The sequence below is a fragment of the Hyperoodon ampullatus genome (genome assembly GCF_949752795.1).
Source record: "Hyperoodon ampullatus genome assembly, chromosome: 14".
Classification (NCBI taxonomy): domain Eukaryota; kingdom Metazoa; phylum Chordata; class Mammalia; order Artiodactyla; family Ziphiidae; genus Hyperoodon; species Hyperoodon ampullatus.
The window spans coordinates 7,473,198-7,500,171 of record NC_136927.1 but is presented as its reverse complement, the minus strand read 5'-3'; the positions used below and the strand labels follow the sequence as shown (position 1 = coordinate 7,500,171).

General features: G+C 36.5%; 1 protein-coding gene across 3 annotated transcripts in view; it reads left to right on the top strand.

Moving 5' to 3' along the window:
• Positions 1 to 26,974, top strand: part of MACROD2 (mono-ADP ribosylhydrolase 2) — a 1,985,837-nt gene that overhangs the window by 1,140,911 nt on the left and 817,952 nt on the right. For all 3 annotated transcript variants that reach the window (XM_079719352.1, XM_079719351.1, XM_079719350.1), the window contains exon 6: positions 20,376 to 20,497. In XM_079719352.1, coding sequence (XP_079575478.1) covers positions 20,376 to 20,497 — 122 coding nt within the window. The remainder of the gene's footprint in view (positions 1 to 20,375; positions 20,498 to 26,974) is intronic.

Below are 26,974 nucleotides of genomic sequence, written 5' to 3'. Positions count from 1 at the left end.
TTTAAACATTCACATCTTACATCTCAAATTAGGATAATTTTAAACCATAAAGTAAGTAAGATTTTTTACTAGGATGCAGCTAACAACTTCCAGAATAGTTCAAGTACAATTTGGCTTTGTTTGCGAATTGAATCAATGATTTATTTTCATAAATATTGATTTTCTTTCCTGGTTGTTTTATGAACTGCATGGAGAAGACTGTTGTACTCAGTCTTAATTTTGTTTCCGTGTATTCACAGAGTGCAGCAGTGATGTGGAGATTTCCCCAACTATTTGTATTTTAGACTAGCTTTTCACTGGTAAATTGGGCATGAGAAATATGTTATTAAATTGACCTCATTGCAAAGTGGCATTTGACATTTTCTATTTATAAACACAGTGCCTTTTACCCAATATCCAGGAAATTTTTGACGAAAATGAATTTCCATTGACTTATGTGTTAAATGCCAAAGCCTATTATTTATGTCTGAGTTGTACTAAACTAAGGTAATTTCATCTTCTTTCCCAAGGTCAAGTGCCTTAAAAGAGAATGTGCATTATGAATAAACATTATTAAAAAACAAACAGCCATTGCATAGTGGCTTTTCATAATTAACAAAAAAAATTAAGATGACTAAGCATAATTTTTACTCACTGAACTTTTAAAAATTCCATATTGAATTAATAATCCCACTTCTTCTAAATATATATACCTTATTTGCTACATGAAGATAGCAATTAATAGATATTTATTGATTCTGATGTGGGTTATGGATGAGTGAAGATGTGTGTCTATGTGTGTGTGTAAATAGTATGAAACACTGTGGTTCAGGAAAGTCAAAATTGGAAATGGATTTGACGTCTGGTTTATCAATCAACCATGATATCAATAATCCACTTACTGCTTATTCTGTCCTAAACAGTAGGTTCACTTTGTTAAGGGTAATTTCATGGCGGGGGGGAGTACTGGAAATTTCCATCATCCAAGTTCCTCACCATGATCAGCAAACATCTATCACTGATGTTTTTAACTCCTCAACTAGTTTTCACAATTTGTTGTCCTGTAAAGTAATAAATGGCCCAAATTTTCTACACACTAATTAAAATTCCATTTCTCATGAATTCCTTAATTGAGTGCAAGTCATTATGTGCTTTGTTGACTCTTAAGTGCAAAGATAATTGCAATGGGCAGCATGAAAAGGGTTTGATTATTGCCTGTCGACTCTTGTGAATTCTAATAGGTCTAATTGCATAGCATCAATTCATCATCTCAGCATCACTTCTTTTTATTATTAGCTCTTCGAATTGTAATGTGCTCATAAAGAAGTGTTGTAGTATATCAGAGCTGACATGGTACCTGGCCTATTGTAATTTTCAGCCCTTACCTTGCGCAACTCTTGAAATTAAAAGTTTATTATGGATTGCCCTTTTTCTGAAACTAATTTAAAAATGCTCCCTTACGATGAAATGAATACTATCCAAGAATCTGCATATGAATTTGCCTTTGTAATACTACCATTAAATGACTGCCAAGACCTTTTTTGCTCAGATTGTTCCTATAAATTCAGAACATAATGTGTTAGTTGGAAAACATTTATTAGGCTTTTTAATGAGAATTCCTGGTGGCATTTCTCAGGGAGTTTCTATACTATAGTGGCTGTTTTAAAGGCTCTGGAAAGAGGGAGCTTTCATTGAATATTGATGTGGAATCTTGTGGGAGCCCAATTATATGTATAGAGGACCACCAGCAATTGAGATGCTGAACACCCTGTCATATGCACTAGGGAACAGAACAGCCCTAGTGTAGAGAAGGAATGTAAACCTTTAATCTGCAGATAAGCTAATGTCCCATATGTGTGAGAGAGCATATACCTAATATTAGTGGCTGCAAATTCGTGGACTCAGACCCTGTGTCAAGCACTGTACTTTCATTGTTATTTCTATTAATCTCCAGGGTCCTTATGAATAAAGTATTAATGTGACAATTTTACAGATGAGGCTCAAAATTTCACTCAAGATCACCAGATGGTATATGGCAAAGCTGGAATTTAAACACCAAGACAGAGACTGCCATAGCTTGTATATGATTTTTGACATACATTATGGCATAATCCAGGTGGGTGAAAACCAATCAGAATCGGTGACAGTGAACTGTGGAAGATGGACTGTATCCTGTTCTCAAGTCTGACTCCACGTCAACCCCAAAGTTAAATCAAATGTAGAACCTCAGGTACTTCTACTTCCTTTAGGATAATGTAGTCGGAAGTGATTATAACCCATGTTAGGGAGTGAGTCAATTTCATGTTATCACTTCCTGTAAAATAAGCAAATTGAACAAAAATGTCTCAGTTATTTACTGCTGTGCAACAAATCATCCCAAAACTAGGTGGGGTAAGTCAACAACTATTTTTTAGGCGTGCAGATCTTGTGTGACAGTAATTCAAATGGCCTGTCTCTGCTCCATATCGTGTGGGTCCTTATTGGGGAAAATGTGAATGATTGGGGGCTGGAATCATCTGGAGGCTTCTTCACCCACATATCTAGTGACTGGAATGGGATGGCTTACAGAACGGGCTCTGCTGGGACCGTCCACCAGAGTGTCTGCACATACGGTTTTGGCTTCTTACAGCATGGCATTGAGTTCCTAGAGGGAGCATTCAGTTACCAAATATTGCAAGAGACCAAGGCCGATTTGGCAGGCTTCTTCTCACCTTTCCTTGGAAGCCCCATAGCATCACTTCAACACACTTTATTGGTGATAAGCAAGTCACTACAGCCATCTGAGGTTCATTGCAAGGGGATTTATGCTTCAATGAAGGAGTGGCAAGGCAAGGTCACACTGCAGAAGAACACATAGGATGGCAGATATTATTGTAGCCATATTTGGATAATATAGCCTGCTGCAGGGAATGAGTCAACTCTATTTCTTGCTGGGCAGTAAAGCAATTTGGAGGAAAACAGTACCCCGGTGGGTATAAATTATTTTCTTAAACATCCCTCTGAAAACTACTTTAATAAGGAGATACCTCTTTGCTTCACCTGTGTATGTGCCTGATGAAAAAGCAAGAATAAAAATTATTTTTCTAAAGCAAATGTTTAGTTCTTTTAAAAAGACTCTTCAAATTTTATGGTTTAGATATAAATATTTTATTAAGTACGTGGGTTCATTTCCAAATATGAAGAATTAGAAGAGCAAATGTTTCTCCTGCATTTGCTGTACGCTGTGAAATGTGGAATATCACCTATATGAACAAGGAAATAAATGTTAAGTCACAAATATCCATTGCTTACATTCTGCTTTGAGAATCATAGATGGAGCAGTGACATAAATAGAACTTGTGCTTATTATATTACCATACTCTTTTCTTTTAATTGAGATAAAATATACATAGAGTAAAATGCAAAGACCTTAACTAAGTATATAATTTGATGAGTTTTGACAATGTATACACGCCAATTAATATGGAAAATATTCCCCTCACACCAGAAACTCCTCATGCCCAATACAGTCCCCATCTCTTAAAGGCAAACACTGTTCTGACTTCTTTCATGATGTATTAATTTTATCTGTTCTGTTTTTAAAAAATTAATTATTTATTTTTGGTTGTGTTGGGTCTTTGTTGCTGTACGCAGGCTTTCTCTAGTTGCAGCGAGTGGGGGCTACTCTTGGTTGTGGTGCACGGGCTTCTCATCGCTGTGGCTTCTCTGTTGCGGAGCATGGGCTCTAGGCGCACATGCTTCAGTAGTTGTGGCACGTGGGCTCAGTAGTTGTGGCTTGTGGGCTCTAGAGCACAAGCTCAGTAGTTGTGGTGCACGGGCTTAGTTGCTCCACGGCATGTGGGCTCTTCCTGGACCAGGGCTCAAACCCATCCCCTGCATTGGCAGGCGGATTCTTAACCACTGAGCCACCAGGGAAGTCCAATTTTGTCTGTTCTTAATATAAATGGAACCACATAGAGTATATATGTAATCTTTTGTGTCAGCTTGATCTCGGGTGGCCTCGACCTGCAGCGGCTTGATGCACGATTTTGGTTCCCCAGCCAGAGAGTGAAGCCAGGCCACAGCAGTGAGAGCGCTGAATCCTAGCCACTAGACCTGTGGCCAGTGACAAGGCTCTGGCCCGTCGGCTTTGTAGAAATGAATTTCCACAAAGAGGCGGAAAGTAGTGAAACAAAGTGTTTATTAGGAGGAAAAAGAGAATGTGTGAATAGGCTCACATGGGTGGGCTCAGAGAGAGTCAAGCCCTCGTGGTAGTTTGAATCACTTATATGGGGCATTTTTTCCAGGTTTCCTTTGGCCAATCATCTTGCTTTGCCTGGCTCTGACTTCGTATTTGGTTTATCTCAGGGTCCTCCCCTGTGTGCGTTCACATCTCTTAGCCAAGATGGATTCTAGCGAAGAGGCCTATGGGTAGGTTGACCTCACCTACTGTGGGGTGGCGCCCCCTCACTTTTTGGCCCCTGAGGAGCCTTTCTACACATGTATAGTCGGGAAGGTCTCCTTGACCTTGAGGATGAGAAATATGTGGTCTCTTTATCTCTTTTCTGGGCAGGGCTCAGCTCCTCTCTCACTCCTGCTATTTTGGAGTATGTGTCCACAGGGGACACACTCCAGCGGCTCAGCCTGAGGCCCATCTGTCTCCTGCCTCAAAATTTCTTTTGTTTAGTATGAAGTCTGTCACATCCATTCACGTTGCCACATGTAACAATAGTTTATTTGTCATTAGTTCAGGCACAGTTTACTTATCCGTTCTTCCATATTTTTGCTCTCTCTTTTATTCTTTCCCCTTTCCTTATGCTCTAAAATTTCTTCCTTTATTATTTCCTCTGTCTCAAGAACTTCCTTTAGTCATTCTTGTAGGTTGGGTCTGGTCTGCTGGTGACAAATTCTCTTAGTTTACCTTTGCCTTAGAATGATTTATTTCCTCCTTCATTCCTGAAGGATAATTTTGCTAGAAATAAGAAATAGAAATAAGAAATAGAAATAAGATTCTATGTTTGATTGTTCTTTTCTTTCATCACTTCCTTCTGGCTTCCATGATTTCTGAGGAGAAACCCATAGTCATTTAAATTTAAACTTTTGTACTATTTCATCAATAAAATTGTCAATGATAATTCCGTTAGGTTAATTTTGTTGTTCTTTATTATACAGCAGCGTCTTGCAGTCCATTTACTGTAGTAGAGAGAACTAAGACATTAGTCTTTCAGAATGAAATAAGCAGTAAAATTGTTAAAACCCTATCAGAACATGTTATTGATGTTGTCTTCTGTGTTTTTGAAATACTGCACTGCAAGGATGCTTTAGAAAATAATTCAGCTGCTTGATATGTTTCTGCTTTAAATACCTCTGGACAGCTAAGTGTGTAACAAGGCATATAGATCTACTAGTGAGGGTAAAAATAAATATTGCTTTTAGTTTAAGTAGTTTAAATAAGATTTGTAATTAATGCATAATAATTAGGTATCTAAAAACAACTCTTCCAATTTGAACTATTCTCTTCTGGAAAACATGTAATCCATTTTTATTTAAAGTGTATAATATTTATTAAAAATGGGGTCTAAAATAGGTCTGGTTTGGAATGTTGTCATCAGTTCTAAAAGAAACACTATGAAATAGCTAGAATGATGTGGATGGAGATGTTCTGAGTCATGAAAACGCCGAATATATTCCTTTTTTTTTCTCTTTATTTTTTCCTGTGTGTTTTTGTGTGTGTGTATTTGCAATTTGGAAGCATATGCTGTTTTATCATGTTGGGAAAATAAAATCATACCTTTTAACATTAAAAAAAAACTGTGAAGATCTTAGCAATTTCTATAATCCTTTTGTTAGCTGCATGAGAAATACATTCCTTGTTAAAATGTCTATTTATATAATTCAGTCATCAATTACAACATTACAAATACTTTTCTTTCTTATTTGAAATGCCCTGACAAGGGATTAATTATTTGCATTATAAGTAACAATGTGATGAAAATGCATATAATTTGTATGGGTCTCTAGAAGTATCAAGAAAAAAAGTGTGAAGGTGTATGTTAAGTGAATTCAGATCCACTGAGAGATAGCTATAACAGAGTATTAGCCTGGACAACAAAAGGATTTATATCCAGTAAAAAAGCTGTTAGAGAAAAGAATTATATTCAATACATGTAGAAGTTAGAAAAAGATGTTCTAACAAGAGAGGGAGAAATAAAAATTCCAGGAAGTTAAAACAAGAACAGAAATTTCAAATGAAGGGATGCATAATGGAAAGGAAACAGCTGAAAACTTACTGATGCAAAGAATAAGTCAAGGAAATAGTGTAAAATGTGCAGCAGATAAAATATTATATTTAAGAGAAAGTAAAAACAATTGAGATTTACTCCCAGACATATACAGCCCATCTATTAAGACTTCTAGAATGAATGGGGAAAAAGAAAGAGTAGTAATAACTTCATAACTAAAAGAGAAAAAAGAATTCCTGTCCTAAAAGAACCTAGACAGAATTCAGAATTCCAAGTATAAATTGGAAGTTTCTAAAACTTCTGGGGAGGAAAAGAAATCCAGCTCAACTTATGGAGGTGTAGAAATCAAACTAGCTTTTTCTCGTGGTAGAAGGAAATGAAGCAAAATTGTCAAAATTCTGAGAGAAAAAATAATTTGAACCTAGAGTCATATATGCTGGAAAACTAACATTCAGAAATGAGAATGAACTAAAAGCTTTTGAAAATCTAGTGACTTAAAAAATTCCCAGCTACAGACCATCTCTAAAAGAATTACCCAAATATTTGAGGAAAAAAAAAAAAAAAGAGTTTAAGAAAGAGAAAACCAGGAATCCAAGAAATAGTAGAAGCAAAGAAGCCAGTAAAATATAAATTCTGACATAATCGGTTTCTATGAATAGTTATGAATTTTGAGAGTGTAATGATGAAATGCTAATTAAATATGAAAGAGCTTATTGTTATCCTATTTATGCACACTGTGAATACAATTACCTACAAGTACTAACGATAATCAATCAAGTTAGAGTTCACCTACTACATGCCAGGTACTGTGCTTGATGCTTTCACATATAATGGCTAATTTATTCCCCATTATGAACTTGAAAAATAAATATTATTCTGTTTTTACAGAGAGGAGAGGAAAGGTAAAATAACTTTTCCCAGTAAAAACTTGTGGGTAAACTTCCCACAAGTTTACCCAGTTCATGAGTGGGATTTGCCATTGGGATGTGAAGACTTGTTTTCTTGCTCTTTCCTGATATCATTCTTTTTTTTTTCTTAACATCTTTATTGGAGTATAATTGCTTTACAATGGTGTGTTAGTTTCTGCTTTATAACAAAATGAATCAGCTATACATATATCCCCATATCTCCTCCCTTTTGCATCTCCCTCCCACCCTCCATATCCCACCCTCTAGGTGGTCACAAAGCACTGAGCTGATCTCCCTGTGCTATGCGGCTGCTTCCCACTAGCTATCTATCTCTTTGGTAGTGTATATATGTCCATGCCACTCTCTCACTTCGTCCCAGCTTACCCTTCCCCTCCCTGTGTCCTCAAGTCCCTTCTCTACGTCTGCACGTCTGCATCTTTATTCCTGTCCTGCCCCTTAGGTTCTTCAGAACCACTTTTTTTTTTTTCTTTAGATTCCATATATATGTGTTAACATACAGTATTTGTTTTTCTCTTTCTGACTTACTTCACTCTGTGTGACAGACTCTAGGTCCATCCACCTCACTACAAATAACTCAATTTCGTTTCTTTTTATGGCTTAGTAATAGTCCCCTGATATCATTCTATCTGATTATAATTACACATTCTAGTGACCATCTTTAGACACTTCTCTATAATATAAAATATTTTCCTACTCATAATAAACTACCCATTCTTTTACTCTGCCTGTTTCTCTCATCATATTATCATATCACTCAAGCATGACCTCATTTCCAAATAAAAATTGGAATTTTTATTCATTGGCCTACACGATAGTATATTACTAGAGAATCAATCACCAGATGTTATTTATTTATTTACTTGTATTTCTTTCTTTTAAAATCTGGTATTCATTGCTTAATTATCAAAGCTTCCAGGCAAACATTCCATTGTTAGCATCTGAATTACTATGGAAAGATCTCTTGGTTTTCTTTGAGTGGTTTTACATTAATGGTTTCCATTAAGTAATCTTGCAGAGGCACATGTTGACCTCTTTGAATCTCAGCCTCACAATGAATCATGTTTGAAAGGCTCAGTGATATTTTGTCTTCCCCTGAGTGATTCTATGTCAGACCCAAAATAGGCAAGGAAAAAGGGAAAAAAAAGTACCTTGATACAGGAAAGTTAGTTACCTTCAACTGTACAAGTTTTGTCTGTTTGTCTTGCTAATTCTTCTCTTATTTTTGTCCCCTTTCTGCATTTTATTTTTATGTTAAGGATAGATTTTTAGAAGACTTGATAAGCACTACAATAAGTTGGGCCTCAATTACTATATATTCTGATTTCCCCATTTCTGTCGTCCCCTCAGTCACCCAGAGTGGAGTTACTTTGGGTGAATTTTGACTCTTCCCTTTGTTTTCTCCCAACCACCTTGAAACCATCATCAAAATTGACCAGAACCTTTAAGCTTCTTGAATTATCTGTGTCCTTTCTCATTCCTGCCAACCTGGTTTAATGTTAGCTGGTCTCCTTCCCTTTAGTAGCTTCCAACTCATTCTATGAAGAAGGAAGCACAAGAAAGGACACCGTTGTCATGATTTCTCTTGGGAATGCATGATCCTGAAGGATCCGTCTTTGCTTTATCCTGTGATGTCTGGTAGAATTCTTGTTTAAAAAGCTGTGCCTGCTATTTTCTTCTCTACTAGAATCAACTGATCTGGTAGCAGTCATCTTAGACTTTCTTCCTTGAGTCCTAGTTACTAGGACTGGATATTTATATTTAGGGGATATTTATATTTAGTTACTAGATCTGGACTAGTCTTAAATAAGCAAACTGCTTATTTAAGAAGAGCATCTCTGTTCTCAAGAAGTTGGTGAGTAGAAATGATCTGATCACTGTCTCACAGAAGTGGAAAGAGAAATTAAGTTCTAAAGATTGAGAATCTTTATATCCAAAAGACAAAAATTGCATTCAGTTAAGATTACTCTTTTAAAATCCCTTAACTCATACAAAAGTTGAAACAGAGAAATACCATTTCTTAACAAGACCAATATGTCTGGTTTTCCCTATAGAGTTGAAAGAGATCACTGTTTCTTCAAACTTGAGAACCAGATGATGTAGTTAATGGTGCCAATTTTCCATTAGAAGTGGGGCTATTTATTTTTAGTTACTAGATCTGCACAGAAAGAAGCTCTAGTGTAGCAATTCTCAAAGCGTGATTTAGGGATACCTCTTTCAGGGGATTTGTGAGGTCAATACCATGTTCATAACAAAATTCAGAGATTATTTGCATTTTTCACTTTCTTTCTCTCTTGAGTGTGCAGTGTAGTTTTCCAGAGGTTACATGACATGTGATAGCATCATTTTCCTGATAGTTAATTGTATATGTGCTTTTGTTTTCTTGTGTGATAGATATGACCCACCAAAACAAAAGCTCTCACAGGTCCTCAGTTTTTTGGGGTTCTTTTTTGCGGTACGCGGGCCTCTCACTGTTGTGGCCTCTCCTGTTGCGGAGCACAGGCTCCGGACACGCAGACTCAGCAGCCATGGCTCACGGGCCTAGCCGCTCTGCGGCATGTGGGATCTTCCCGGACCAGGGCACGAACCTGCATCCCCTGCATCGGCAGGCAGACTCTCAACCACTGCGCCACCAGGGAAGCCCCTCAGTTATTTTTGAGTGTAAAGAGGTTCTAAAACCAAAAAGTTTGAAAACAGCTTCTATTTTGTACAAAGAGCCAACCATGTCTGAGAGGTAGGTGGGAATGCAGTCTGATCTCTTGGGGTCCAGCAATGTAAGTTCATGTTCATGCTAGAGCAAACACTCATTGTGGAAATGTTTAGTGAAATAGTCCTTATTATTTAAATATTTTGTCATTCTCACTCCTCCTAACCCCTTGTTCATATTGTTGAATTCGTATAAGTGAACTCATGAAAAATGCAACTTCATGGCATAGAAATTTCCATGTATTCTTTCTTTTAGAATCAATGTTAATCTCATTCTTAAAATGTTCTGTCCTTCTCAGTTGTCTTTTCTAAATACAAGTGTTCCTCTAGAAAATTAGATGTAGAGCCTTGTGTGGATGTTTATACCATGAAAGTGCAACCCAAAAGAGAGTACAGGTGTAAATGTATGGAGTAGCTGTAGTCCAGTGGTGTCTTATGAATGTACTGGTCTCAGGAAGAAATTAAACCTGGTTTATTTTGATGGAGAGGTGGGTTCATTATACTCAAATGTCACTTTTTAAAGAAACGCGAAAAGTGATCCCATTAATTTTTTGAGAAGACATGTAGAGAATCTGCAATTTTCCATTTTGTGATTTGAGAGCCAAAACCAATCTCTAGAACAAAGCCAATTTATTCTAAAATGAACCATGCGCAGATGAGGGACGTGACACATTTTAAAAATGCATTTAATTATCTCTTGCAGAAAAAGGCAAAGGAGTCACTGCACACTTTTTTTTTTTCTGTTGGAAGTCTTGGGAAAAAATCTTATAGCTTTTACTAAAAAGTGTGATGGTATTAGAATTGTGTGTGTGTGTGTGTGTTTTAAATTGTAGTGCATTTATTAGGAAATCTTTGATCAGGCTTTGCTGAGTCTTTCTGTGAAGAAACAGATTCTTAGTTCTATAAAAATTTGTGTTGAATGATCTGAACCAGTCAAACTACATTCCATTGCTTGCTCAGTCTAGTCTGTCCATTTCACCTCATTGTTTTCTCTAATCCAGTTTATCATCTCTGATTAGATTGATTATATCAGGCCAACTTTTATTGCATTACTCACAAATTCACTAATTATCTATTAGGCAATTTGTTCCCGTAGAGTTCTTGGCTTTGCCAGGAGACTCAGACATAGATTGGTCATGTTTTCTGCGGTGGAAGCGTAGTCTCCACATGAAGACAGGAAACACAGAATAACATCCCAGAGTTAGAAGGAAACTCGATGCATACATAGTCATATTTGATTGCCTCTGATGACAGGAAGTTCCCTGCCTCCTCAGGCAGAATGCTGTGTTATTGGGGAGCTCTGACCGATGGAATCTTCTTAGTTGTGTGTACAGAAATGTTCATGTTAAAAGTCATGTAAGTGGTCAAACAGAAGTGTTATGGGAGACCAGAAGAGGAGAATTGAGTTCAGTTTAGTTCATGTAGTGGGGTTCATGGATCATACCTTCAAGGAAGATCAATTCTTTTTGAGTTTCATGGGATGGGAAGGATTTTGAGGGGCAAGGATGGAGGGGCTCTCTTGACACCAGGAAAGGCCTGTAGTCAGAAAAAACACAAGACCTGTTTGGTGTGAGTGAACAGAGCAATTACCTTATGTACCTGGCACTTAGTGGATTTACTTATTTAAAAAAGGAGAGAATTAATGACTAAGTGAATGATTGCAAAAAAGCCTTTCTAGTCCATACTTGTGGTGGCAAGGGAGCTATAAAGGAAGGCTGTTGACAGACAAGCACACTGACCCCTCTGCACACTTCAGTCCCAGCCTAGATTCCACATGTGTACAGTTACCGGGCGGAGGGGACTGACGTTCATTTATTTTTACTCACCACATAGAATTTTTAAAGACTACTTTCCCCTTGTGTCTTCATAAAGTACTGGTTTTGCATCTCTCTGAAAAGGCTGCCAATTGCCATCCAGCCCTTGAACCAGAACAAAGACCTTATTATTATTTTCCTTGAAAAAGTCATATTGTCTATCTGGACCTCCACCTCCTCTCACCCCTGCTATTGAAGTATTAAAAATACCATGCATTTGACTCACTTCCTTCTAGGATGTGTTCTCTTTTGGTTCATTCTAAAATGATGGTGAAATGTTGGAATTTTGCAGAAAATTCAGCTTCCCACAGTCTCTCTGAGACCCCTCTCTGTTGGAAATAACACTATTGTAATGCAGATGTCCCCAATACCCTGTGGAATCTCCATGATTCTATAAATGGCTGACTACAGGATATCCCTTTTATACAAATTTCAATCTATATTATTGCAAATAGACCCTTATGTGTAGGTGTCCAGCTGAAATAGGACACAGTCCCATCAATAGGACTGACCTAAAATAAACCTTTGGCAGAAAAGGTAGAGCTAGTAAAAAATTTAAAATGAGCTTTGCCCCTTCCTTCTTTCTTTCTTTTCTTTCTTTCTTTCTTTTTTTAATATGGAGGATAACATTTTGGCAGAAATTGCTCAAGTATTATTTTAAAACTTGACCCTCACAACTTAAGCTTAAAACTTCACAACTTTGAAGTCAATGAAACATGAAACATACTGTCAGCACAAGATGCCCGAAACGTGGCAACACTGTCACATTTTAATGTAAAAATGGGATTCAAACCTCAAACTGAGCTGGATGTACTCCTTCAAGCTTTGACAGTGCATTCAGTGTGCCTTTATCAGCTGTAAAATGCAAATGGTGTTTAGCTACTGTGTATTTAATCTTAGACATAGACATAGACGTAGACATTTTGTTTAGGGAACCACAGCACCAAGGAGGCTAAGAGAGGTGAACTAGGGTGAACTAGAAGCCCTTTATAACCAAGAACACTGGAGGGAAAACTAACAAAACAGGCTCAACTCACAGACTCAAAGGAAAATGCACTAGAAAATAACACTGTTAAGTGCTGGTTTATCCCAAACTCATGCACAAAGCTGTATGACTAGTCTTTCTGAACATGGAAAGAAATCAAACATGCAGCTGAAGAAATGTATGAGAGAATAATCCAAATTTAGAAACATGCTGCAGCTGAAATACAATCTAACTGATGTCTGCTGTAGATTGAAAAGGAACATCTTATGGACAACTGATTGTTTCTTGAAATATAATAAAAACAAGCTCTGAAAATGTGTATCTGAAAACATTGACCTATGTGGAGAAAAAAGACAGCATTTACTTTGTAATGCTATCAGGTGGTAATTCAATTTCCCGTTAACCGAACTTCAAGTATTCTGTTTCAGGTTGCAGATTGGTGGTGTTTATCATATAAATTGGTCAATAAGATTTGCAAGTAATACTTTTAGTGCTTGGTTTTGTGGTTGTAGCTCTAGAAAAGAAAATCAATTTAATTCCATGCATTGGTTTTTCTCCTTAAAATTCATGCAATTTGAATATGATTGACAGGGCACAACATCATTATGCAGTCTGTTAGATGGACCGATTATGCTTATGAATACAAGAGGAGAGTGAATGAAAGCAACGTGTAATTGATTCTACTCCTGGTCTGACTCTTCATTAACAGTTTGAATGTAGCACAGTTGCTTCTCAGATGGAAAACGATGAGAGCAACCTATATGTGTTCCCTCAGTTGTTTTAAAATTCATTATGCTAATATTTTTTCGCAGAATGTTTTTGCTGCATTTGTTTTATCACACAGAAGTCCGATCGAATCTTAGTAAATGATTCTCTTGCTTTCAGTATTTATTTGGCATTCCAATTGCACATTTTTCAATTTACACATTTGGAAATGAAAGCACGCTCCCTCCAGCACCCCCTTCAACGACAACCTTCCATCCTACCCTCCTTTTCCATAGACTTCAGACTAATTTCCCAGGATAGAACGAGGTGGGGGGAGCACAAGGTGGTGGTTATAGCTTCAAAACAAAAGAGCTGATTTATAGGCTGATTGATTTCAGAAATAGATGAACAAAGTCAGGCTCGATTTGTCTTGCCACCCTTTAGTCAGATAAAGTACAAAACGACCTGCCATCCCATTTTGCATACCTCTTCCAGGGCTTGCATTTGAGATGTTGATTAAATGTATGGACCGCATTGCTGTTTTCTTGGCTTTCCTCAGTTGTGTAAGAAAGGGCTTCAAGTGCATGAAGGCTGCTCTTCCTTTCTGGAATGTGGAGCTGGACAATTCAGGGAAACAACATTATTTTCATTGCTCACAGTGAGATACGATGCTGATTCTGTAACAGCCATCCCTGCCTTTTCCTTTGCCTACAAGTTCCTGCCAGACTTTAAGACAGAAGAAACAACAAAATTAGTGCTGGGCCAGGCAGTTCTGTCTAGGAGCTACAATGGTACTGTGATCTCCAAATTAGATTGTATTTACAATTGATAAGCATATTAATTTCATATTCAGTGTTTCTCTAGCTGTGATTTTTTAATTAAATCAGCAGTTGACTTGTTAAGATAATAGGTCTGAGAACTTCATACTGGAAATAGATTTCTTTCTTCTGATGAGAACTTTTAAGACCTACTCTTTTAGCAACTTTCAAATATACAATATAGTATTAGAAACTATAGTCACCATACAGTGCATTATATTCCCAGGACTTATTTATCTTATAACTGAAAGTTTGTACCTTTTGACCTCCTTCATCCATTCACACATCCCCTCCTGCCCCTAGCCTCTGGCAACCATCGATCTGTTCTCTGTATCTATGAGTTTGCTGGGTTTTTTTTTTTTTTTTCTCTTTGGATTCTACATGTAAGTGAGATCATACAGTATTTGTCTTCCTCTCTCTGACTTATGTCACTTAGCATAATGCCCTCACGTCCCATCCATATTATCACAGTGGCAGAATTTCCTTCACTTTTATGGCTGAATAATATTGCATTGTTTATATATATAAAACCCATTTTTTCTATCCATTCATCCATCAATGGACACTTAGGTTATATCCATATCTTGGCTGCTGTAAATAATGCTGCAGTGAACACAGAGGTGCAGGTATCTATTTGAGATGTTTTTCTTTCCTTTGAATAAACACCCAGAAGTGTAATTGTTGGATCATATGGTAGTTCTATTTTTAATTTTTTGAAGAACCTTCACACTGTTTTCATGAATGACTGCATGGAAATAATCATATCAGTTTTTCCTATGATATCTTATTTATCTACCACAACACTTGGTATTTGATAAACATGCTAAGCCCCAGAAAGCCCCAGGTGTCTGGGGAATCCTTCATTGTGCCCGTTTTAAAACATGTCCACAGATGCTTTGCTACTTCTCCCATCAAGAGGTGAAGTCTGCATGATTCCACTTGCAATGGGTGGAATTTTGTGACAGTTGCAACCAATCAGGGTACAGTGGTGGCAACACTGTGTCACTCCCAAGGCTGGGATAGAAAGGATAACACAGCTTCCACCTCTGGTGCACTTGGTCTTGGAGCCCTGAGCTGTCATGTGAGCAAACTGACTGTTCTGAGGCTTCCATGAGGAAACCCAAACTGGCCCCCATGGAAAGTCCCTGAGACCACAGGAAGAGAGAGAGATGTCTGGCCGGCCGGCCCTTAGCTGCTGGAACCCACACTATTCCACTGCCAGCCACTACCCAACTACAACCATATGAGAGGCTCCATGCCAGACCCCCTAGTTGAGCCATTTCAGAATTGTTGATCCAGAAAAGCCATAAAAATTAATAAAGCATTGTTGTTGTCTTAAGTTATCATGTTTTGGGGTAATTTCTTTCACAGCAATAGCCAATAAGAATTTGCATGTATATAAAGTATGAGGCTAAAGTAATGGAATTCATGATAAGCATGACAAACTTTATATATACAAATATGTGCCATTTCCTTCAATAAGTAGCCACACTGGGAAAGGTTTATTCATAATCATCTTGTCTCTGTGATAGTGTGTCTCCGCACACTGATCTGTGACTTTGGGCATAATTCTTTCTCCTGTGGATCCATTGAGCAAGGAAAAATGGATTAAATTTTCTCTACTGTCCTTTTCATCTCTAAAAAATCTTGACCATTATACAAAATTCTTTGGTAACTGAGATACCTGAGAAATATGTTCCTGTCCTACATTTTCACTGTAAGGTATCTAGGACTCAGTTTGCATATTAAAATTATAGTAAAACTTTAAATATAGATATAAGCCATATAGGTAAAAAATGCCATTTTCCTACCATTTAAACCCTGAAAATAATTGTTTTATATAAAGAGATTATTAAGAGTAGCAAAATAAAAGAAAAATATACCTAGTGGAGTTATTATTTTAAATCCCTTGAAATTATGTAAGTATTTTTAAGTGTATTTTCTTATTTATAGTGATATAAGATCATCTTTAGAAAGCACATTAACAGTCTTTATATGTTGTAGGAATATGGTAGATGGAATTCAGGAACTTGGTTTAACCATATGATCTTTGTTTTAACACTTAATTTAATTTTTGTATAGGTAACACATTCACATAATTTGAACATCAAAAATATTAGTAAACAGTGAAATGTCTTCTTCCCATATTTGGCCCTAGCCTTGTAGTTTTCATAGGTTAACCACTGCTGTTAATTACTTGTTTATCCTCCCAGAGATATTTTATGCATATATTAACTAAAACAAATATGCATTCTTTTCTACACCTGTGGAGGTATTTTTACACTAATGGTACCATGCTTAACATTTCTGCATCTCTTTTCTTCCCTCTCTCCTTCCCTCCCTCCCTCTCTCCCTCCCTTCCTTCCTTCTCTCTCTCTCTATTTTGTTTCTTTCTTTTTCTTCCATAGTAATATATCCTGAATATCTTTCCATATTCATACATAAATACCTTCATTGTAATTCCAGAAGCATAATGTTTCATTGTATAAATGTACAATTATTTCACTAGTCCCCTACTGATGGACATTTAGGTTGTCTCCAAGCATATCATCCACAGAATATATTCCTAGAAATAGAATTATTAAACCAAAAGGAGTCTACCTTTGTAATTTGGAAAGATATGGTTAACCACTCTCTCTGGGAATGGTGCCAGTTTGCATTTCATTGTATAGGCATGTTGGAGAAAACTGAACCATGACTGATGTTCATTTGTCTGGAAAATAGTGAATTAGACTACTCAGAACCTATAGCTTAATTCTTGATAGACATGTAGAAGAGGGATTGTATTTGAGAGCTGCAAAAAATCTTAGAGGCCATCTTATTCAACTCCTTTTAGGTTTTAAGCCCAAAGCCCAAAGAGAAGAATGACTTGCCCAAGGTCAACTGCTGGTTAGTGACAGATCTGGGACTTCTGACAATTATAATCAGATCTGAGGGCTTACAGTCTGGTGCTCTTTCCACACCAGAGGAAAGAAGGTAACTGCCATTCCTGCCTGATGCCGCTGCTGCTGATAATTAGCATTTCTTGAGTGTCCGCATGTACCAGGCATCAGATGAAACACTTCTATTTACAGTATCTTATTTATACCATGGAATCCACAAATTCATGTGCAAGAAAATTGAATAAATTGAATGAATGTATCTCGTGTATCTCACATGCATACGTCCGCTCTGAAGATTGTATTGTGTTTAATAAAATGTAAATTAATACAAAGCATCATTGAAGTTTTAATAGCTGTTTGTCTCTAACTTGTTCTCAATCAGTGGATTTTGAAACTACTACTGTGAGAGGGTAGACCGTAAGACTTTTGATATGAAAAAGAGGATCCTTATACTCAAAAGGCTTGAGAGCCGCTTCACAGTGTTTAAAGTCCTTTTAACTGCACAGACATCATTCTGTACTCCATCGGTCTCCATTACAAGGTTAAATACTAATGATGCCACAAGCACAGAAGAGACCACAGAGATCATCTAAGCAGCTGATTCATTTTGTGGATAAGGAAACCAAGGCAGGGACCAATGAAAGGATGGCTTCATCTGGGTTACTCCACTACTCAGGGCTGGAGCTGGAATCAGAAGGCAGGCCTCCTGACTGAATTTTATAACAGGAAAAGGGGGAACTCCTTGGTGTTACAGAGTCACCCATAAGTACCATAAACAATTAAAATAAGAAAATTTCCTTTCGAGCCTTACAGGTTTGTGGATCTGAGAGGTCATGATATTGGTCGATAATAACACTTGATCTTGGATGCTGTAAATTTAATACAGAGCATAACCAACAGAGATCAATATTTTGATGTTGAGGATGCTCTTTTATTGGCTGTTTGTCCTCAGACTTAAATTAAGTGGAGAAGTGAAGAAATGCAAGGAATAATTTTTCCAAAATTCCATGTAAGTTTTGTGGAGAAAGATGGCTAAGGGAGAAATAAAGGAAACATTTATTTATTATGTCATTACTTCCTGCCCTTATGGACTTCTCTCTCTCTCTCTCTTTTCTTCCCATTAATGCCTCTAAGCCCTGTGTTCACTTGGCAACAGTAGACACATCTTTATGACCTGGATAAGAGACACTTATTCTTGACCTTCTCCATCCACAAAATAAGGAAACCAAGGTCATATCCTGTTGCTCTTTTATATGGTATTTGATGGACAGAGGCACTGGGCATGAGGTTTAAGAAAATAAATAAAACAAAAAAAAACCCCCAAAAACATAGATTTCACCTTCAACACTGGCAAGGGGGGGTGCCAAAATTGCCCTGGAATAACAGGGCACAGGTTAATTTGTGGAAACTTAGGCCCATGAGGGACTCTGCAAACCTTAGGTTTAGTCAAATGTATTTTGGAAACATAGCACTCTGTGTTCATCACCCCCCTCCCTTGTGGAGACTCACAATTCATTGTAGCATCCTAAGTGTCCAGAGGAACCCTACACTAAGGTAACCGACTGACTTAATATCACCTGGTGATCCCCAAATTTAATTGACCTTTAAACCCATATCTTACTGAACCTGTTTTGTGACATCCTGTTGCAATTCTTATTTGTTATTACAAAAAAAATATTAGTGTGTGTATGTCTGTGTGGTTTTGTTTTGTTTTGTTTTGTTTCTTGCTAAATACAACCTAATCTCCCTTTATCCTCCTGTTCTATTAATATGTCGTAGCGGTTCTCACTTTAAAGCCAGGTTTGTCTGGGAAATAACATCTGCATAAACTCACTAATGAGGTTTCTGCCTATTTTGATCACAGGATATCATCTTCAACATTATCTAACAAGGGTTTAAATACTGTTTAAACTCGTTAAAAGTTGAAATCAACATTTGGGGATTTTCTCAATATTAAATAATACTCTCGACATTTAGCAGACAATTAACAAAGATCTTTCTATTAGTGATTTATTTTCTGCTATTTCAATTTCATATGCAATTTAAAACTATTCCATAGTCGCATTTTGGTAAAGCGTTCTTATTCTCTTGTTACTGTTTTTGAAATTAAGTGGAAATTAAGTGGTACCAAAGCAAGTCATTTATTTTCATTATAATATTCTAATGACCAATTTTCTTTTTTGATCAAAGTTGATTAGTTATTGTTACTCACATCATTTAAATGAGTTTATAATCCAGATAAGCAGATAAGACTGAGAAGCAGGAGTTACAAGGAATTTTCAAGTAATTTGGATTAAAATTTGGTTTACTTCTTACAACCTTTATTGACTTAAAATGAGGACAGTTCTATTAAGTTCCTAAACTTAAATGTTTATGTATACCACAATGGCTGGTTTTATATGCCAAAACAAAAATTTTAATTTTGTGTTTTAAATATAAATAGAGGATGAAAAGTACAGATTGATTTTTGAAAATTTTAATATAGTGAAAAATAGAAGTTAAGTAATTATTAGGAACCATTATCCCCAGCATACCTCATGTGTGTGAGGATCAGTAGATTGCATTGTAAATTGGTAGGGATGTTTAAAAATTATTCCTTTTATAACGCATATGTGGAACCTAGAAAAATGGTAAAGATGAACCACTTTGTAAGGCAGAAATAGAGACACAGATGTAGAGAACAAACATATGGACACCAAGGGGGGAAAGGGGTGGTGGTGGTGGTGTGATGAATTGGGAGATTAGGATTGACATGTATACACTAATATGTATAAAATAGATTACTAATAAGAACCTGCTGTATTTAAAAATAAATTTAAAAATAACCCTTTTAGTGTTATTACTGATTATTATAACTTCTTTTGACATATTTCCAGAAACTTGCCCTTTTTTATTTGTACAATGCCTGATACTATTGTCTTATTTATAAGTAAGGTGATGTGTAACATTGGTGCTTCCTTCCCATGTCAATTCAGAATGTTCATTTTGTAGGCAACTATTTCTCAGTTTATTTCCCACTGAGGATTTGTCTTCTGCCAGCATGCCAATTATTCACACCTTATATTATAATCTGTTATGCTTGGATCTGACCAGTAGCGATGGAACAATTTACTGGTAGGGGATTCCTTTTCACAATTATCACCTGCCTGGAAAATTGCCTACTTTAAAAAGCTGTGCCATCTAAAATCTTTTACCAGAGAAGCATTTGCATCATCAGTATTTCTTAGCTTGCTTGTCTCAAAGCTCCAACACAAATACCTAAAATAAATAAAGCACCAATTATGTGAAAAGTGAAAAATATCTTGCTTATCCTATTTTTCCTTCCTTTTGCACTTACAGATGTTATCCATACCGTAGGACCAATAGCCAGAGGCCATATTAATGGTTCCCACAAGGAAGACCTTGCAAATTGCTATAAATCGTCTCTGAAACTGGTGAAAGAAAATAACATCCGATCAGTTGTAAGTACTTTTATGCTTCTTATTTCTTATTCTTTTTCAGCCTTTATATACTGGAAAATCAATCTTGTCCAAAGTGAGGGTAGAATATCATTTCTATAATTCTAAAACTAAGTTTAACGACCTTAGTACGCGATGTAGTCTATCGGTTATCGTGACTCCACTCGTTTGTACGCCCTAAATATTTGCCTAATTGTTTTAGAATTTAAAAGTATAGAATCCCAGAACTGGAACCATCACATCTAATTTAGTTTCTCCCTGTTGCCATTATTTTTTGAAGAAAATGTTTGTGACTGTGTGTGTGTGTGTTTGTGTATGCGTTTTAACTTGAAAGATGTTATTCTTTTAGATTGATTTTGGTCTTGCTAAACGAATACTCTGTAGTTGGGTATGCCACATCCCTTCTTAGTTCTATCAATTTAGATGGGAGAGTTCAGAAAATGTGGATCTAATCTATTTCCTTAGCAGTAGGCTGAGATGAAAGGGGGTCTCCTCTAGCTGGATTTGGAGGTATTTATTCACCTGCTTTTCTTTTGCAACATGCCCTACATTTATTACATCTCAATTACACCAGTAAAATAAAACTATGAGAAAAATGAGAGTGTAAATACCCAATCGTAAGTTAATTTGGGCAGAATCCCTTGGGTTTTTCAGATAGATGTTAACCTTGCTGAAATCATGGAACAGGAAGATAGTTAAACACTTGACTTCTTTGCAGGCTGAATGAATCAGCATTGCTTGTGAGTTCACAGACGTGGTGGTTTTATTATTTGCATGAAGAAGCATTGAGAGTCAGACACATTTAGATAACCCTGGATGGTTGCTGTACTTTTCATGCATGATTATAATTATGAAGTGCCTTTTCCAATGTGAGTTTGCTTAAAATAAGACAACTTTTTTTCAAGCCAATTATACTGCCTTTTACATCTTTGCCTACTTGTTAACAGAGCTAGATATTTTATTTGACTCTTTGATTTTTAAAAATTTTCTCTTTGCAAATGAATCAATAAGTTAGACACTATTTTGTCATAGAGGAGAAAGCTGAAGTTCAAAGAGGGAGCAAAGTAAGCTACTAAACCAGTTGACTCATTTTGTTCTCTAAGGGAAATAAGAAAAATCAAAACAGGTGTGCACATTCTGGGAATAATTAAAATTTGGTCAATATAGCTTATTGATTAAAAGAGGCAAATGGGGCTGAAGTGCTAAGAAAAATGGATATGTATAGAAGTTTCCAACTTGGGAAATATGGACCTTGCGACCTGAAGAGAATTTGCTAACAAATTCACTGGCATCTCTAATGATTTTCTTGAAGTCAGTAAAAAGTAAGAAGAGACTAGCCCATTAGAAACAGTGTAAAAACATCACCCATCCTTTTAACAGAAAAAATAAACATCCCTAACTATGATGACCTTAAAATAATCACGTCTGCTGTTACTGTACTTGCTACCATGAGGTAAAGAGTGGAAGAATTATCGACTAAGTTAAATTAACTTTTATCAGATGCCCTACAATGTGATACTCTAGTCATCCTGAGGTTGGAATTAGGTCTATTCTATGTTACCATGTTTGATGATGATTTTGAGGGGTTAATTACGTGTTACTTGGATAAAATTAGCACGTGAGGGCACTAAACTGAAGTCATTGAAATATTAGTAAATAAAAATGGAGATGGAAAATATCTGCAAAATATGAAGGAAAATGTCCAGCTAAATTAATCACCACATTCTTACATGGTTGACTGGAGTTGCCATCAAATATCTTGTCTCATATTCTTTAAAAAAATCTGCCTTCCTTGCTTCTTTATTTCTTTTCTTTTTTTATTGAACAATATTGATTTACAATGTTGTATTGAATATAGTTCCCTGTGCTATACAGTAGGACCTTGTTGTTTATCTTGTTTATATACAGTGGTGTATATCTGCTAATACCAAGCTCCTAATTTATCCCACCCCTTTGGTAAACATAAGTTTGTTTTCTGTATCTGTGAGTCTGTTTCTGTTTTATAAATAAGTTCATTTGTGTCATTTTTTTATACTCCACATATAGGTGATATCATATGGTATTTGTCTTTCTCTGTCTGACTTACTTCACTTAATATGATAATCTGTAGGTCCATCCATGTTGCTGCAAATGGCATTATTTCATTCTTTTTATGGCTGTCCATTTTGTATATGTACCACATCTTCTTTACCCATTCATCTGTTGATGGACATTTAGGTTGCTTCCATGTCTTGGCTATTGTAAATAGTGCTGCTATGAACACTGGGGTGTGTGTATATTTTCAAATTATAGTTTTCTCCAGCTATATGTCCAGGAGTGGGATTGTTGGATCATATGGTAACTCTATTTTTAAAGGAAGCTTCATACTGTTCCCCATGGTGGCTGCCTTTCTTTCATTTCTTGCAGGAGGAAATGGGGCTTTCTACTTTATATGGAATGTCATGTTCTTGATCAACATTAAAAAAAATAATTATGCTAATGTCATAAAATCCTTGTCATATAGGGGGAAATGGAAAATTCTTAGAAATGTTATCATGACTGGATACATCTTTTATTGTACAGGCTTCCACTTTATAGACATTACTATAGATGGGGAGAGATGTCTGATATCAAAATCCTGGTTAGTAAGATGGAAAATAAAGTTAACTTGAGCTCATTTATATGCATGTCAAAGAAATTTTCTCATAAACCCTTTTATCAGATGAGCTTAGTGTGACCATGGAAGAGTCATGTCAGTATTTTGTAGCCTCCGTTTCCATATACAAAGAATCAGTAAATTATTACTTTCTAAATCATGAAGCTATTATGGGGATCAGTTGAAATAATGGATGTAAAATAACTGGAAAATGTATTCTCTATAAAAGCAGTTGATAATATTACTTCAAGTGTAAGATATTTTCACAGTTTATGATTTGGCAAATTTAGGAGATTGAGATCATTCTTGCTTTGATATTCTGAAACCCAGACCTCTAGACATTATCATATCATTTCTTGATGTTTTTATACAGAAATAAATTATCATGAAGTACCCAGTTAGTATATTTGTAAAGGAAAATCTCAATTTTTTCTTCCTCCTATGTAGGGAAAACTCTCATTCTTCCCTAGTGTGTGTTCCTTCCCTGTGAGTCTCCTTTACTACTCACACAGAGCAGTTCACTCATGACATTTCTAGTCACCAAATGTGTGGAGGTTTTTCCCACACTAAGCAATTCTCTGCAACCCCACCTAGGTGTCCTATAACTTAACTCGGTTCTGACACTGTGTACCTGGAGATAGTGTCAGACCCCATAGATTCAGGGCTCAGTCCCACAAGACTGCCACCCCTCCCCCTCCCTTCACACACACCATTAAGATGCCAGTTGCAAGTTCAGGTTGTCACCTATGCTTCTGACCTACTAGCTATAGATTGGAAGGTCCAACGACCCTCTGCTTGGGTTCAATTAATTTGCTAGAGCGGGTCACAAAACTCAGGGAAACACTTACATACATGTACCAGTTTATCAAAGGATGTGATAAAGGATTCAGGTGAACAACCAGATGAAGGGATACATAGGACGAGGTCTGGGTGGGCCCGGAGCACAGGAGCTTCTGTCCCCGTGCAGTTGGGGTGGGTTTTTATCCTCCAGGTGTGGATGTGTGCATCCACTGGAAGCTCTCCAAACCCCAGACTGTTGAGGTATTACGGAGACTTACTCACATAGGCATGATCGATCATTAACTCCATTTCCAGCCCCTGTCCCTTGTCTGGAGGATGAGGGATGGGGATGAAAATTCCAAGCTTCTAATCATGTCTCAAGTCATCCAGAAGCCCACTCAGAGTCAATTCATTAGGACAAAAGATTCTTCTAGTGCTCTTATCACTTCGAAATTTACAAGAGTTTTAGGAGCCCTGTGTCAGGCATGGGATCAAAGACAAATACTAAAACAAAAGATGCTCCCAGTGTTATCACTTCAGAAATTACAAAGGTTTCAGGAGCTCTGTGCCAGTAACTAGGGACAGAAACCAACATATATTTTCTATTATCTCATACTACTGTGTTTATTTAGGCAGTTAAAACTATTAATGTTGATGATAATGATTAATATCATCTTATTCATAATCATTAATAATATCATTGTTAGTATTACCAACTCATGTGTGTATTGACAGCACAGAACATGCCACAAACCTTTATTGCTCAGTAGATGCACTGAATTGAGTTAAATTATACTAATCTTGTCACCACATGCAGCTGTGTTAAATTTGTAGTCTAATTTTTAACTTAAAAAAATACTCTTACGTTATCATGGTTTCTTCCACTATGTGTTGTTTCACAATAAAGCTACAAAAATAAATAAGGAGTAACTAGCTAAGGTGGGGTAGCAGATGTGTAACAAAGCGGCTATAAGGCAGTGTGGTAAATGCCGTAAAGGGGATGTATTACTCTACTGGTCTGGATCAGCTAGGCTGTGCTACACCTACAAATAACCTCAAAATCTTAGTGGCCTACATTCAGAGACCCTGGCGTATAGACATCACATTGTCTCTGGGCTCTGCTATTTGGAGCTGACAACCTCCTCAGCCATGGAACTTTGCAAAATCGTGCATAAACCTTTTACTGTCTCAGATTAGAAGTGACAAACATAATTTCCGCTTCCATTTAATTGGCCAGAACTATTCACATAGTCCTGCCTACCTGCAAGTGGGCCAGGGAAATGTCTGTGAATAAGTGAAATATTTGATGGTACCACTTTTCTGCCAAAATGAAGCCAAAGGCTTTGGTGTCACAGCAGAGGAGAAGGGTCAGAGATATCTGCTTTACTCTAATTTCTCTGAAGGAATATATTCTTCAAAATTTTGCTGGCGGTAAACCAAATAATATGATCATATATTTATTTAATAAATAATAAGACCTACTGTGTTCCAAGACATTTTTCGATATCTCCTAAGACCTAGAGAATATAATGTTTACCTTCAAGTATATAATTTTTCTCAACCTCCTGACCATCCAGACAAATAAATAGACCAGATCGTCATGTCCATTGTATGATCTGAGAGTACTCTCTTGTTCTCTCATCACTTTTAAATATCTTCCCATGGAAGCCTGAAATTCTGTAATTAATGAGTAATTTATGATGGTCAGGAATTGTTCTTTCTCTGCAATTTTCCTTTAAAATGCAAATACTCAGGAGATCAGCAGATGATTAATTTACTAATACCTTAATTTGAAGAAATTTATCAAATTACTTTTCACTTTGGCAGGATAAATTAGAGGATAATAAAAGTACCAAGCACCTCAGCCTGAGGGAGAATTGGAAGGGAGGTTGGGAGAAACAGGAAACAAAGTGGGGTACAAAGAAATTTCACTGACCTTCCAGTTGTGCTAAAAGGAGATACTTTTTAAATAGAGAAGAAGGAAAAGTGAGTCACATAATTATCTAGAAAGAAGGTAGTTATTTGGTTACTGGATGTGACATTTGTGGATACAATATTTTGCTATGAAAAAAATAATATTCCTTTTATTAATTTAGAAGAGAAAATTTCCTTAAATTTTTCTCCTGTATCCATTCTTTTTGGTAACTTTTTTCAATATGTACCCACATGTTTGCTTTAGGTTGTATAAGAATAAAAATAAATTAATCAATAAATCTAATGGTTCATTTTACAGGGGCAGCTCTCTTCTATGAATTATTAATTAGAACAGCTTTATTAATACCAAGGATGTTTAAATTTAGGGTTTTAATCATGCAATCTTACCATAGAGAGTTTCAGGTGAAAAATCTGACCAGTCTTTCATGCGTCCTAGATGTGGTTTGTGCAAGTACCTTATTCCGTCCAACTTACTTCAAACATTGATTCAGTTATTTTCCTCCAACCATGAGTTCCCCTTGGGTAAAATTCAAATGTATGCAAATTTACTTTGGTATACATTCTTGACAACCTTGAGAATGTTGAGTCCAGTATAAGCAAAAAGCGTAAGTCACCATGTAGGGGATAATTAGAAATAGAATGAACTGGAAATGGGCATAGGAAAAAAAATGAAAGAAAAGTCAAGGAGGGTGCAGATTTTCTCAGTAAAACATTGGAAAAGATAAAGGTAGATGTCAAAAAATAGATCCAGGTCTTAGAACCACAGTATTCTAATGCATGTAACTTGAGAAATGAATAATAAGTTGCTCATGAAGTCAAGCAACTGAATGATTTTGATTTCTAGGACAATGTTATGTCCTGAGAACATGAAAAGGGTGTTGTGGCACTGGAGGAGGACTGAACATATACAGAATATCCTTTTGAATGTATATTAGCTAAAATATGCAAATGGAACTTTTTTATATTGGTGAAACCTCAGGGGCAGAGGTAAGGTTGAAGACAAGAAGGAAAAATTTCTATGGAGAAAGGGCTGGTAAATAGAGGTTAATAATACTGTATCCATTATCACTAGATGCTGATGTAGTTATTAAAATAGCATAGGTATTATCTTATATGTCATGCTGCTTTTA